The sequence below is a fragment of the Daucus carota genome, chromosome 7 (assembly GCF_001625215.2).
Source record: "Daucus carota subsp. sativus chromosome 7, DH1 v3.0, whole genome shotgun sequence".
Classification (NCBI taxonomy): Eukaryota; Viridiplantae; Streptophyta; class Magnoliopsida; order Apiales; family Apiaceae; genus Daucus; species Daucus carota.
In genome coordinates this window covers 36,150,200-36,165,557 of record NC_030387.2, presented here as the reverse complement: position 1 = coordinate 36,165,557, position 15,358 = coordinate 36,150,200, and the positions used below count along the sequence as shown (strand labels likewise).

Below are 15,358 nucleotides of genomic sequence, written 5' to 3'. Positions count from 1 at the left end.
AGATATTCAATAAATTCGACAAGCTGTAAAACAGGATTTGATCGGTGATTAATTATTATTATTCGCCAACTTATAAAATAATAAATGCATATGATAATGACTTATCAAAATCTTTCTTTTAAAAAATAATATTGAAAATTTACTCTCGATGTGATATATGCCAATGAAATCAAGTATAAATTAATTAGGGGTGTATTCAACTAAAATTTTAATGAATTATTTTTACTTTATGAATTGCATGTAAATTTGATTTTGTGTGAATTCTTTATAAAATGTAGCATAATTGATTCTTGATAAAGTGATTTTGATTTTTTTTAAGGATTTAAGAACTATACTTCAAAATCCTTAAAATATACTGAATAATCTCACAAACTCCGTCATTTTATAAAGTCTAAAAAAATCCACTAGCATTTAAATACCATCAAATTCTAATGAATTTTAAACAATCCTAATTTAATGTTATCAAAATTTTAAGTATAATTTAAAATTTTTATCGAATATCATCAGATTTTATATCATGATTTAAAATCTCTATTAAATAACTCAAAATTTTGATGCATATTTAAAATCTGAATTGAATATTCTCATATTTTATGAATTAGAAAAGTGTTTTTCAAATTCTCAATACACTCCCTGACCCTCTTCCAAGCCTTAGTTTAACCAATCAATCTATGATGATGTGGCTCCACATTTCCATTATTGATTTGATGATGATACTAGCAAAAAATATGATATGTTTAATAAAGCCAACCACCATATAATTTAATACTCCTGCTTTCTTTTTTACCCGCTGTCCCCCTTAAATATCTCACTCACCTTTCCTGCAGAGCCCACATAAAAAAGTAAAAATAAATAGAATTTACAATCAAACTAAAATGAAACAATGTTTACGAAACTATGAACCCATCACACATGTCCAGTAGAAAAGACTTTTGACAGAAAATTTTACCATTACAAGAAACGAATTTGAGTATCTTTTTTACCGAAACATAAAAGAGAGCAAAGTAGGCTAGCGAAATCAATCAAGGACCCCGCACAGAATCAAAGATTGAAGATATTCACATGCGCCGTGGCCCCTGTGCAATTAAAATTGAAAACGGGAATAAATGAATAAAAATATGAATATGAAATACCAAAAAACAGACTGTATAATACTATTAATTTCCACATTACCGTTTGTAAAATTTGTCGGGTAATGCATGGCCCCACACACATGTCGAACCTTCGGGGCTCCTCATTTACACGTATACAATCCAACTCCCTCTCCTCATTCTCTCTCCCACTACTTATACTCTTCTCCCCCTCTCCCCTCAACACATCTCTCTCAAACAAAATCTCTCTCAATCTCTCTCTCTCTCGATTAACAAAACACAAAAGTGAAAGTAGAAATGGATTACAGATCTGTGTTGGCGTGCGCATTGATATGTATTGTTTTATCTAACGCATCAGCCCAGTCTCCTGGCGCAGCCCCAGCGAACGCACCGACACAATCTCCCCCACAAAAATCTCAGCCCCCGACTAAACCGAAAGCACCGGCTCCCGTCGCGGCACCGACAGTCACGCCGACAGCCGCCCCAGTGTCGGCCCCACCCACCCCCGCCCCAGTGTCGGCCCCACCCACACCCGCTCCAGTCAAAGCACCCGTCGCCGCACCGGTGGCTGCACCGCCGGCAGAGGTTCCAGTGAGTTCACCACCAGTGCCCACACCGACATTGTCGCCGCCAGCACCGACGCCGGAAGTCGCGCCCGTGAGTGCACCCACTGCCGCCGTGCCTGCACCAGCTCCGTCAAAGAAGAAGGGGAAGAAGGCTTCCTCACCGTCACCGGCTCCGTCACCGGATCTTTCCAGCCCGCCGGCTCCCCCCGCCGAAGCTCCCGGACCCGATTCTTCCGACTCGCCCGCTCCTTCACTCGCCGACGAGGTATACACATAGATCTCGCATCACGCATTACTCATATACGTTACATGCATATGCCACAGTCCTTTAGTAATTATATCTGACATGGATTTGGTAGGTAACTGCATTTTTCTTAGATTTATTTAACTTAAATATGACTTATAATTCAGATCTGAGTTTTTAAATTATGCAATCAAAGAATTAAGCGGTTACTACAATTAAACGCACGTTTAAATCAAACTTACATGTCACTCGGACCGTTTAGTTTAAAGAAACGGTCGTATATGTTTCTTGTAATAAATAAATACTCCCTCCGTCCCCTTTTACATGTCCACTTTGAAAAAAAAATTTGTCCCAAATTACTTGTCCACTTCTCTTTTCAAAGCAACTTTTTGTATGTTTTTTCAAAAAGTAACAACTTCCAATGTTTGACTAGCATATATATACACACAACTCTATCTAATTCATTACATTTATTAGGGATATGTATGAAAACAAGATATCCAAGTAACATTTTCTTAATATGCGTTTTTTTTTCCAAAAGGGACAAGTAAAAGGGGACGGAGGGAGTAGTAAATAAATGTATTTAAAACATGAAGACTAACGTTGTGTGTACTGACAAAAATGCAGAGTGGAGCAGAGAGCTTGAAGAGCGTGCAAAAGATAGTGGGAAGCCTCGTGTTGGGATGGGCCGTGTTTGGAATGCTTTTCTAAATTGTTGTCAAATAACCCGACCGACCCGATTTGTTTTCCGATAAATGTATGAGTATAGTGTTATACCATGATCACCACAGAGCTGTTCTGTGGATCTGATCTCTTCTGCTGTTGGCCACATTGGTTTCTTTTTTATTTATTCTAGTGTTACTTTTAGGAATCAATCTTTCTTTCTTTCTTTGTATCTATTCTATTGCTTCTCTCTTTTGTGGATTATTATCTTTATTGTTTTGTCACCTATTTTATTTATTTTTCAATCTTCCTGTTTACACGTGTTTACTCCTTTTCTTTTGCATCAAACCGACTGCTATGATAGATTGAACAGGAGTGAATATTACTGCTATCCTTTATTTGCTCCACAATTCTGTCGCCATAACTAGGCATTGACTGCTCACCAAACAAAAAGACCTCTTAGTAAAACACATGTCATATTTATTCCATTGACTTGTTGTGTTTACAGAATTTCTTTGTTGTACCATGGGAAATTAGTTCGGATATTAGCTGGATTTCAGTTTGTCGAAAAACTTTCAATAATTTGTGTTTTTTTCAGATAAGCAACATATTTAAAATTCTCACGTTTTATAATTTATATTGTCACTTCAAATTTTTTTAATAATTGTATAGTCAATTCAATAGCAAAAAAGTTGGTCAGCTAAAACATAACCCCGTGCATCAAGTTGAGAAATTGTAACTGAGGTTGTAACTGAGGCAGATAAAGAAAATGTAACCGCGGCAGATAAAGAAAATGGCGTGTAACCCCCACGTTATTTATGTCCAAAAAATTGGGGTCCGTTAAAATAATGCGCGTGTGGGGAATGTGGATGTGGTACTGTACCAGGAGAAGATGATTTTATTTGAATAATTGTGACTGGATTATTCAGATTATTAGAGAAGCAAACGGGAATGATAACATATGAATACAAGTTTTGATTTTTTTTCTTTTCAAATTAAACTATAAACAATATTCTGAATAAGATCGAACACGACATCCTAACGAGAATGCTATAATTTGAGCCGTATCAAATTGTTTAATTCTCGAGCATAATATAAATATATGATGGCCCCAGGATTTGAAAGTGAATTGAGGGATGAATTCCTCAACTTTTTTAAAGTATAAAGAATCACACATCAGTTATTCAAAGAAATTAATTAACAAAATTATTTTAACGGCTAAACTTAATATATACAGTGTCAAATCATCAGACTCCATGAATTTCTAGTATCAAACTAGAAGCGTGTCCCATTTTTGTGTCGGTTCAATTTCATTTCGTGTTTCGCTGCACCTTTGGCTGGGATGAATAACATTGAAAGAGTTGAACAAAATTTGTAGTAATGTTAACATGTTTTTTTTTGACACCCTCTTTCACTAAAAGTAAGAATAACTGAATAAGAGTACCACCGAAACGTTAGTTAAAATTCAATTATCATATCATAAATAAAACTATAAATAATATGTAAGATTCTATTCACCCCAATCACGTATTATCCTTTTCATAGCTAACCGATTAATTACATATTTTATTCATAACTTGAAATAATAACATCTCATTTTTAAAATATAACCGATCAATGAAGCCAATAACATCGAAGTAAAATAGCTTACCGATTTTACGATTTAGCAAATTTTGCATAACATTTTATGAGTCTAATTTAACCAACCATTTTCAGCGAACAAATACTCCGACAATCTATCTTCTATACAGTTTCAACCATAAGATATTTTCTCTATACTTCTATTCAAAATTTAGCACTACTATAATCTGTACCCAATCGTCCAAAGGGTTTTAAAACAGGCCACTGAAAAATAAAGTTGCCATTTTCTGTAACATGGAATTGACAGGAACACGTCTCAACATTGTCCACACAGTTTCCTCATTGTTAATCACACCCCTCCCCTCTCTTCGTCCGTCAACTCTGGCCGAGTAATTTACAGCTTGTTCTCACGGACATTATGTACATAAGAGTTCAACTTGTACACTTATTTTCGATAAATACTTTACAGCATATAAAAACAATTAATCTTTCTTACATTCAAATCAGTTCAGCAGTCTGCTCGGTTAGCTGGGTGTCACAGTGTCACTACATGCTTGTACTATATTACATGGGACCTCATACACAGTCACAACTATTCCAATATGAATATACATATTTACGACTTATATATCACAGCAAAACAAATGTTTTCTTGTAGAAGTCTATATCAGCCGAAACCAAACTTGTTTATCACGGTCGAATTAATCTCAAAATAAGGGGAAAACTAAAAACACATAACTATATTTTCTCTTTAAAATATAAATAATCTGTGGCCCCAGATACATACAGAAGCTGCAAAAATTGAGCTACATATACAAAGTTTGACAATTCACAAAGTCACTACCAAAGGGCCTAATAAGCCTCCCTTAAATCAGTTCTTTTCTTTCTTTCTCCGGCTTTTTTAAAATTAAGTACACACATAAAAGAACTACAACATTCAAATGCATTATTTGCAACATCAAATGTACACTGTATGACTCTTACTTTAAACATTAGAGGACATACCACTTTAAACTTTCGCAGTTATCCTCTACCACCATTGCCATGTCGTTGGTTTCTGAAGTAGCTCAGAAGCGCTTGAGCCTGCAAGCAAACAAAATATTAGTGTAAGATGTATTCATAGTAGAATCAAGTATATTTTTTAGGGAGTAAAATTTTAATTAGGCAGAGAACCTTTTCCTTTGCTCTTGGGGTGCCCGACTGTGACAAAGCCACTAACGGTGGGACAGCTCCTTCCTGGAGTACCATATTGCAAAATCTACTGCTGTTAGTGCAAAGCTGTAAAAGGGCAGCAGCTGCATTTTCCTTCCCTCTTGCAGATCCCAGTTCAACAACTTCAACAAGGACAGGAATACCTCCTTCCTGGCCAATTGCTGCCCTTCCCTCATGAATAGTAGCAAGATTTGACAAAACAGCAACGGCTTTATCAACCATGCCTGCTGCAGGGTCCATCAGTTCCACAAGGTACTTCACTGCACCAGCCTGCACAATGCGGGCCTTGTTTTCATGAAAAATTGACAAATTGAACAAAGCTGTGGCTGCATCTTTCTTTCCCCTAGGAGTTCCATGCCCCAACAAATCAACCAGAGGTTGAATTGCACCAGATCTCCCAATCTTGACTTTGTTATCCTCAATCACTGACAAACTGAAAAGTGTGGCAGCAGAATTTTCTTTAGCTTCAGCGGTCCCCGACTCAAGGACATAAATTAGTGGATCAATTGCATCAGCGTTTCCTATAGCAGCCTTGTTGTTATCATTGATTGACAGATTAAGAAGTGCAGTGACAGCATTTTCCTGTGTTGTTGCGTCTGTTGATCGAAGTAGATTGACCAACAAGGGTATGCCACCGCAGTTTGCAATTACAATACGATTGTCCATGTTATGTTTTGCAAGTAAACGAAGTTCAGCTGTAGCATCTCTTTGTTCTTCCATCGAAGTGCTCTTTAAATCCTGAACCATCTTCTGAATCTGGATCTCGACAGCAGTAGGTATAGCCCTTGTCTCAACAGCAGGAGAAGACACAATTCTAGGAACAAATCGATCAGAAGGCCTGCGCCAAATTGACTGAGTTCGAGATCTTGTCTCAAATCGGGGTGAAAACTCAGGCTCTCTCTGAGCAGAGGACAAAGTAGCAGCAGACTGGCGTTCTGATGTAAGCTCACCTGAATCATCAATACTGTATGCCGTGACCAGTGAGGAGGCCTCGTTGTTATCGCCAGGGATTCCTTGTGAAAAGTTTGCATTAGAAAGTGTGCTAGAGGCTGAGCTTGTCCTATTATGACCATGTGATAATGACCCATTAGTCCTCGAAACATTGGGCATTTCTCCAGTAGGTGACATTGTGGTTCGGGAACCCGAATCCAAATTTTTATCCCCCAAATTCGCTTGCCTGTTTTCAGATCTTCTGGGGGACAAGCTATCAATGTTTAAAGCATGCCCGTTTTCAGCTTCCTCAGACAAGGAATCCTCAGAAGATGAGCGTGGACGTGATGGAGAAGTTCCCTCCCGATTGGTTACACTAGATGAGATGAAGTTATTTCCTGGCGAACCGCTTGAGTATGCAGAGTCTGGAGCCGTTTGTGAATCTCGGGGTGCACCAGATGCTGCATGTCTAAGGAGAGAAGAAGGTATGTTTAAATTCATTGACCTCATGGGGTCAGGCAGCTTTACGCCATTTGATTCACACCAATGGGCAACCAGTGCCTTTACAGTGTAGTTAGGGATAAGATTAGTATGTGCCAAAACTTGGCGCGTCTTTGGGCAAACAGTGAGCCCAAGATCAATCCATTTTCGGATGAAAGCCCGCTCATAGGTCTGTCCTGAAGCCACAATTACAGGGTCTGTCATGAGCTCAAGCGAGAGAGGGCAACAGAAATCAGCAGGTATTTGAACAGTGTTATAACTCTCAGACTGTTTCAGCAGAACAAGCCGCTCATGCATGTAGGTAACAAGAGCTAATAGTTGATCAAGATAGTCAACTTCAACATTTTTTTCAGCTTGCTCGGCATTCTCTTTTAACTTTTCAAGGGCCACAGCCTCTATAAGAAGTTCCTGATTGGACTTTAAGCTCAAAGAATCTGTAATTTTTACCAGACAATCTGAAGTGGGTCCAGAGCCCTCCACCTGATCCCTTGTAGCTTTTGTGATAACAGCTGATGTTTGTTCCAATCCCAAATGCTTAAGTTTTTGGAGGCAGTGCTGTACAAGTCAAACCTATTAGAATATCAACACATCTCTATGCGTGTGTGTTTTTTGTCCTACCTAGCAAATTTACTGCATATGCTTAACACTTGAGTAATATAGAAAAACTTCTACAAATAAATATTGACGGGCAACTTTTTTTTTTACTATATCTATATATAAATTAGAGAGGTATTAATTAGTCAAATAAATTGATGTTATTAATTTAAAGAGTGAACTTTATTTATTTCCACAAATATTTTTTATTAATAATTTAAGCATCTTAAATATAGAATCAGTACTCATTCATGTAGTAAATTTATTTACAAAAGATTATGTATACTATAATATTAGTAGTCTTATATATGTAATGATATTCCAGCATAATAGACATCAATAACCTATTGAAATATCCATGTGAAATGAAGTTTATAAGATATTGTTAATATCATCCTTGAGAAAGAAGTTGATGGGAAATTAGAGGCAGTATGCTGCCTTGGAGTTAGTTAAGCAAAAAGACACTTATCGCATCTAAAACTATCCATACCAGAATTTAGATGTAGCAAGGAAAACTTGACATAAGTTTCAACAAGATAAAATTAAGGAGAAGATAACAAGCATGGAATCATACCTTACGATGTTAATATTAGATAGATTTGTAAGTTTGAAATAATCAATATATGATATTAAAGGAACAACTGATTTATATATTAAACTATTATAAAATATCACCTTGTTATCTTATTGACTTGATAACCTTTTTAGTTGGTCTGTGTCGAGACCGAAAAATTTACTATTCTCGAAAGGTGATTATATTATCGAATATTATTTTAGAAAGGTTCTACTGTACTTGCTGTTGTAAACACAGAGTGTTCAGGATTGGGCAGAAACTGATGAGCATTAAGGCTTGTAGATGCTGTCCTTCACTCAAATTAGGTTAACTATCAACGGGTATCCTTTTTGGCCATAACAAAGCATATACAAACTAAATTAAAGAGCTACTCAGAATCAGATCATGTTCATATAGCAATGAAACAGAAAGTACCTCAAGAGATGCCGTGCTCAATTCAACAGGGAGAGGTTGATCAGAACTTTTTAGAAACTCAAAAATATCTAACCCAGATGAACGGACCTTTATCATTAAGGATTCAACTTGCAGAACCTAGTGCAAAAGAATATGTTAAATCACCAACTAAAAAAAAGTACTACTTATAAATGTAGCGGAACCACCTAGTGGAAACATGAGCTAGTACATCAGCGTCTATGGAATTCCAGCCAAAATCAGCAAGTTCAATGGATCCTTCCTTTAGAATAGTTAAACAGACCCATAAAACTGAGTAAAAATATATAAACCTGATTGCTGACATGATCTTTCTTAAACCATCATCTTCCTGACTCTCCCTCTTGTTTTTGATTTTCCCAACTAAAAGAGAAGTGACACCCTCCCAATCAATCCGGGGAGTTACATGCAAAAAATACATATAATATTGCGACCCCGATGCCCTCTAGACTTATCGCAGGTTATAGTATGAAAGAAGCAAAACTAAATATTATTACATCTCGTAATGAGGTTAGAAACATAACTCCAATATGAAGTTACACTTGTAATTCTTAGAATTGACATAGTTAATACTTATAAAATAACACTCTCACAAATACCCTACCTGAAAAGACGAGCCAAAAGTATAGTAAAATATATATTGGTAAGAACTATTCTTCCTGGCGGTATGCTTAGTCCTCACTATCTTCGTGAGCCTACGAGACTCCTCTAAAGAACCATCAGCTCCTCTCGCAGACACCTGCTGGCTATCTTCTCCACAGCTCTCATCATGTACTCCCACTCAGCCTGGACCCAGCTACTCAGTTCTTATTCTCATAAGCCACCCTGTCAATTAATGCCTGAAACTCCGTAGAATCCCTACCTGGAGGGCCTTGAGGTCCAGAGGAAGACTTAGGTATAGGCCTAAGCAAATCAGAAGGTTCAATTGAGATAGGAGCAGGCTCGGGAACGGGCATCCTAGGAGGAACAAGTGCAGAATTGGGTGCACTCTCAGTGGTATCGTCTTTGTCAGTACCAAAACCCGACTCAGAGTGTCAGATGCAAGTTGGGGTGGTGTCTTCGGATCTCCTTCACTAGTCACATTCATCTGCAAAATACGATGATATAACACATATAATAAAAAAAAGGTTATCTTAAATATATCGTCACTCAAGACTTATACCCCTAACCGACAAGACTATATCTGATAATCTAAATTAACTCTATATGAGTTATATTCTATTATCCACTCTTTTATTAATCCTCTTTATCTCATTTATAATGGCTTGTTTCAATGACCACAACATGTGGTTCCTTTCAACTAATTAAACTAACCATCAAGAATAGATACCCACTATCTAGGATTGATGATTTGTTTGATCAGTTGAAAGGAGCCACTTGTTGTGGTCACTGAAACAAGCCAGGATAAATGAAATAAACAGGACTAATAAAAGAGTGGATAATAGAATGTAACTCGTATAGAGTTAAGTCAAATTATCGGAGATATTCTTGACGGTTAGGGGTATAAGTCTTAAATGGCATTATATTCAAGATAACTTTTTTTCTTATTATATGTGTTATATCAACATATTTTGTAGATGAATGTGACTAGTGATGGAGATTCCGAGGCACCATCCCAACTTGCAACTGACACCTCCGAGTCAGGTTTTGGTACTGACTACTGACATAGACGGTATCACTGAGAGTGTGCCCACTTCTGCACCTGTTCCTCCTCGAATGTCTGTTCCTGAGCCTGCTCATGTCTTAACAAAACAAACTGATTTGCTTAGGCCTATACCCGAGTCTTCCTACAGACCACGAGATCCTTTATGTAGGGATTCTGCGAAGTTTCAAGATGAATAGGGTGGCTTATGAGAATAGGAACCGAGTAGTTGTGTCCCAGGCTGAGCAAGATTCTAGGGTGAGAGTTGTGGAAGAAATAGCCAGAAGGCGTCTGCATGAGGAGCCGATGACTGATTATCTTTTAGAAGAGTACCATAGGCTCACGAGGATGGTGAGGACTAATCATACCGCCAGGAAAAATAGTTCTTACCGGTATATGTTTTACTACACTTTTGGCTCATTTGTGAGAGTGTTTAGTAGTTTGAAGGTTGGAAAAGTTGGATTCTGTAAGTATTAACTATGTAAATTCTAAGGGTTATAAGTGTAACTTCAGATCTATGACAAAAAAAAAAAATGTAACTTCAGATCGAAATTATGTCTCTAACCTTAATATGAGATGCAATAATATTTAGTTTTGTTTGTATCATACCATAACATGTGATAGGTCCGGAGTCAGAATATTATATTAACATTTTTGCATAATTTTTGTGTTATATGGATCCATGATCGAGGCCCCGGATTGGGAGGGAGTCACACAAAAGGACTTGGTTTTGACACCGGCTGCCGGTAAGGAACTAAGGATATTGTAAAAATTGAATTAGTCATGGCATCAGATCCCTAGACATTTCTTAAAGGGTAATATTTTTAAGCTTATGGAAACAAAATTTTAATTGATCTATCCATGTTCCACTTTGTGAACATGTGTTAACCAACGACATAATGATAAATAAAAAACCCAGATTAACATTATGCCACAACTAGTATAGATTTTAAAGGTTATATGGAAAATATGCACCCATTAACTATTTAAACATAAGAGACTTGTAAAAATGTGCTTTTTGGTTTCAAGAACCCAACTATAATGCTGTAATTCAACTGAGTCGAGCTGAATATTAGTTATCAAATTCGAGCTCTCTTATCGAGTCAAACCAAAATTTAAAACTTAATGAACTTAAAAATTATGTTCAGCTTGACCATTTTATCCTCAACCTACTCAAAATCTAATCTTGATTTTTAAGCCTGCTACACAGTTCAAATCAATATTACCAATATATTTTTAAACCGAATATAGAGCCCAATTAAGACAAACATGACAAACATTATCAAGCTAGTCTGAAACTCAAGCTTGCCCTGGAGTTGCTTATTCAACAAAAATACTCGAGTTGGAATTGAGCTGAACCCATCTATGAGTCAAGCTCAATATTAAATTGAGTTCAAACCTCGTATTACAACCCTACCCAACTAATTAACATATACGACCACAAATACATTTAATTGAAATATAAACGAGTAACATGACAAAAGACAATAACTATCCTCCTCTATCAGGATGCTACCCACTTGCTTTGTAAATGGTATAAATCTTTATTTAACAAAATGTATATAGTAGATTATTAGTTCAATACTTTTAGGTACTTGATTCAGCGTATAGTAGTCAAACCGTAAGTTTATAGTAGAAGCCACTAAATGGATCACATACTATTAACATTGTCAATTACTCCCTATGTCTCTTTTTAGTTGTCACATTTCTATTTTTATTAGTCAAATTAACTAATTTTTTTACCAAAGATTACAAGTCATTCATACATTATTTTAAAGAACTGGAAGATTAAAAGTTATTTTCAGTGACATATTTTTTTATTTCATCAATTGATAAAATATTAATAAATTTCAGTCAAATTTTGGTCAATTTGACTAGTCAAAAGTCAAATGTGACAACTAAAAAGGGACGGAGGGAGTACCAACCAACTCCACTGCTTTGCCATTGTTTTTAAAATAAGTTGTATATATACAGTGTCAGGCATGATAAAGAGATAGATAGATAGATAGATAGATAGATTGATAAATAGATAGATAGATAGAGGGAGAGATAGAGAGAGGGAGAGGGAGAGAGAGCATACAAAATAAACTTTACTCATTAATGGATGCCACGTCTCAAATATTTCTCTTAATTCATCAACCGAGTCATACAAGCTTGCAAATGGCTCTTGAAGTGATTCATGAGAAGCTATTTCAGCATCATTAATAGCATCAAGCACTAGCTTCATCACCTTGAACATCTCTTCAACCTTTTGATAATACCTCTGAACTGGTTCAAAGCTTAAGTTATCACGAGAAGATAAATGAAATAAACCTGATATATTTTTTAGAAGCGCCTTCAATTTTGATATCTCCATCGCACCTGTAGCCATTAATGAAGAACGATCACAGAAAATCATTATATACAACTTTATGAATGAACAATCGACAAACACTAAAACAAAACAACAAATTACAATACTGAATAAAGACTTTAAACTTATACATGCTAAATTAGTAAATTACCTCTAAAACCTTAATAACTGAACAATTGTATATTTAGCACCATGATATTTACCTTTGTTCGTTGAAAAATTGTCTAGCGTAATTCAATAATAACATCAGTCATGCAATGCAATTACACCTTCGAAACTTCTCACCAATTTAAAAATCATACGTATACACCCCCACATGTGAAAACTCCAATGAATTTAGGCAAACAAATGTTCTATAGCTCAGTGTTACACATAAGCAAACAAAAGGGTGTTACAAGTAAACCGACATATCAACACTTAAGAGTACATAAATTCAAACATTCCGGGTGGTAGAGTTATCTTAGCCACGAAAGATTCAAACTTTGACCGAAATGAAAGAAGCATAAAATCCCTGACACATATCCTATATTATGTTAAAATTCTTCGAAACAGACTCCAATTGCAATCATTTTCATTAACTGATTAAGAAACACCTTAATTCAGTTGCTATCAGATACTTGAAACTAAGATCAGTACACGCAGGAGTTACCTATACATACGAATACATACATATTGAAATAGTTGCAGAAGAACAAAGCTGATCTTACCTTAAAATCAGAATTAATGGATCAAAAGCTAGGGTTTGTGATTGTTAAACACAGAGGAATAAGAGTAAAGTAATTAAAATGAAAGCAGAACTCGAGTTGGAAGCAAGAAGGAGTTAATAAAACCCTAGAATTTAGCGAGATCAATTTGAGAGAGAGAGAGAGAGAGAGAGAGAGAGAGAGAGAGAGTAGTTACCCGAATAAACAGCCTGTTTTAAGTGTTTTTTTAATCGCAGATTTGTGTATATACCTTCTACTACTCCATATCTGAATGATATAGGTTGAAAAGAGGAGCTCTTGTTTTTTACTTTTTCAACTATACAGAACCGAGAAGCAGTTGGCGGGGACCACCTGACTGGTAGGCTCCACTAAAATTGTACGTTTTGGTCACTATTATTTATATTCTTCGGGCAGGGTTTTTAATTAAGAGGGGTGTATTGAATTGAGATTTTAAAAGATTTGTTTAATTATTCATGAAATCTGAGGGTATTCAATTGGGATTGTTTTAAATCTATTAAAATTTTGAGGTATTCGATTGGGATCTTAAATTATGTAACAAAATCTTGTGGTATTCGATTGAGATTTTAAATTATGCTTTAAAATTTGATGGTATTCAATTGGGATTGTTTAAAATCCATTAAAATCTGAAGGTATTCAAATGCTGATGGATTTTTTTGGATTTCATAAAATGATGGATTTTGTGGCATTCTTCAGTCTATTTTAAGTTTTTTCCCACCAAAATCAATGGTATTTTGAAGTATTGTGCTTAAATCCTATAAACTTTGCGACATTTTATCAAGAATCCGCACAAAATCAAAATCACATACAATCCATTAAAATCCATGGACTAAAAACAATCCATTAAAATCTCAATCGAATACTTCCCCCTAAGATTTTATGAATCTTATGTATTTTATTTAAATGAGATTTTTGTGAATTATATATGATTATTAGGATTTTAATGTATTGAATTTGATTTTGGTTACGCGAATTTTACATAAAATTGCTCAAAATTGATTTAGAGGATGTATTCAATTGAGATTTCAAATTTTTTTTTTCATTCATGGAATCCAGCTGTATTGAACTCGGATACTAAAAAATGTATCAAAATCTTGAGGTATTTAATCAGAATTTTAAATTATCCAACAAAATATGGTGGTATTCAATTAAGATTTTAAATTATGTTTAAATATCTGATGATATTTAATTGATATTATTTAAAATTCATTAAAAGTTGATGGTATCCAAATGCTAGTGGATTTTTCTGAACATCATAAAATGATAAATTTTGTGACATTATTCAGGGTATCTTATGATTTTTGAATTCTCAATCCCAATCCATGAGATTTTGAAGTATTGTACTTCCACAACATTTTTATATAGAATCCGGAGTAAAATTAAAATAATCAATAATCAATTAAAATCGACACATCATATATAATTTCAGTAGTGGTTCAGAGACAAAGAGGTGAGTTTTATGTGTCAGAAGTCACGGGCCAGAATTTTGTCTTGTACCAAGTCAGGATACTTCACAGCCTACTCTTCATAATAGGGGCATGATCCGTGTATAATTTTACTTTTCACAGATCCCGCTCTAAGCGAGATATACTCGAAAATGGATTGAGTATGGGACAGTGAGGTACTTTCTCCTACTAACCTTCCTAATACATATATATTTCTACTATTATTTTTAATCAAACTAGCCTTAAACCCGTGCAAAGCACGGGCGGCTATATAATTTTAAACTAATTATTAATTATTATATAATAGTAATATATATATATATATATATATTAATAATAGTAAAATTACTTTTTTTATTTTTTAACTAATTATAAATTATATTTAAAAGAATAACGGTGGAGTTTTTATCTTATAATATATCAAACTGTTTAGAGATGTAAGACTATGAGAACTCTATGTGTAGCAGACTTTTAGTTATAAAGTGAATACCAAATCAACATGACCAAACCAAAAATTTGTACGACGACAAATTATACCCATGTTGGCTTATTATAGTATAGTATAGATAGTTTATTTGCCCCGGTTTAGGTGTTCCATGTTACATCAGTAAGTATAGGTATCATTATATGTTAATTAATTATACCTCATCCCAGTTATAATAATATATTATAAATAATTATACTAACACATTTTCTAGTTTTAAATAAAAAATGCGAAATATACCGGAAACCAGCGCGGTATAATTATAATAATGAAACTAATAACAACTGTTCGCTGAAATGAAAACAGACGGTTAAAATGAAATTTTGA

At 35.1% G+C, this 15,358-nt stretch overlaps 1 protein-coding gene across 2 annotated transcripts; it reads right to left on the bottom strand.

Annotated features, from left to right (window-relative positions):
* Positions 1 to 4,870: 4,870 nt before the first annotated feature.
* On the bottom strand, positions 4,871 to 13,434 carry LOC108196140 (U-box domain-containing protein 4). Of its 2 annotated transcripts, none has more exons than XM_017363272.2 (5): positions 13,281 to 13,434; positions 12,108 to 12,388; positions 8,371 to 8,487; positions 5,319 to 7,343; positions 4,871 to 5,228 (listed from the first exon to the last, which is right to left on the bottom strand). In XM_017363272.2, the coding sequence occupies exons 2-5, from the start codon at positions 12,381 to 12,383 to the stop codon at positions 5,169 to 5,171; spliced, it is 2,478 nt and encodes an 825-aa protein (XP_017218761.1). In that variant the 5' UTR covers positions 12,384 to 12,388; positions 13,281 to 13,434; the 3' UTR covers positions 4,871 to 5,168. The 2 variants fall into 2 exon arrangements, with proteins under 2 accessions (XP_017218761.1, XP_017218762.1); XM_017363273.2 differs by lacking the exon at positions 13,281 to 13,434 and adding an exon at positions 13,088 to 13,228.
* Between the last annotated feature and the right edge of the window lie 1,924 nt (positions 13,435 to 15,358).

Bases quoted from the DNA above. Each gene is read 5' to 3' on its own strand.
- LOC108196140 (XM_017363272.2), bottom strand. From the start codon at position 12,383: ATGGAGATATCAAAATTGAAGGCGCTTCTAAAAAATATATCAGGTTTA. The intron at 7,344-8,370 runs GTACTTTCTGTT...TGACTTGTACAG, and splicing joins TGAGCACGGCATCTCTTGAG to CACTGCCTCCAAAAACTTAA. The intron at 5,229-5,318 runs GTTCTCTGCCTA...GTTTGCTTGCAG, and splicing joins CCCCAAGAGCAAAGGAAAAG to GCTCAAGCGCTTCTGAGCTA.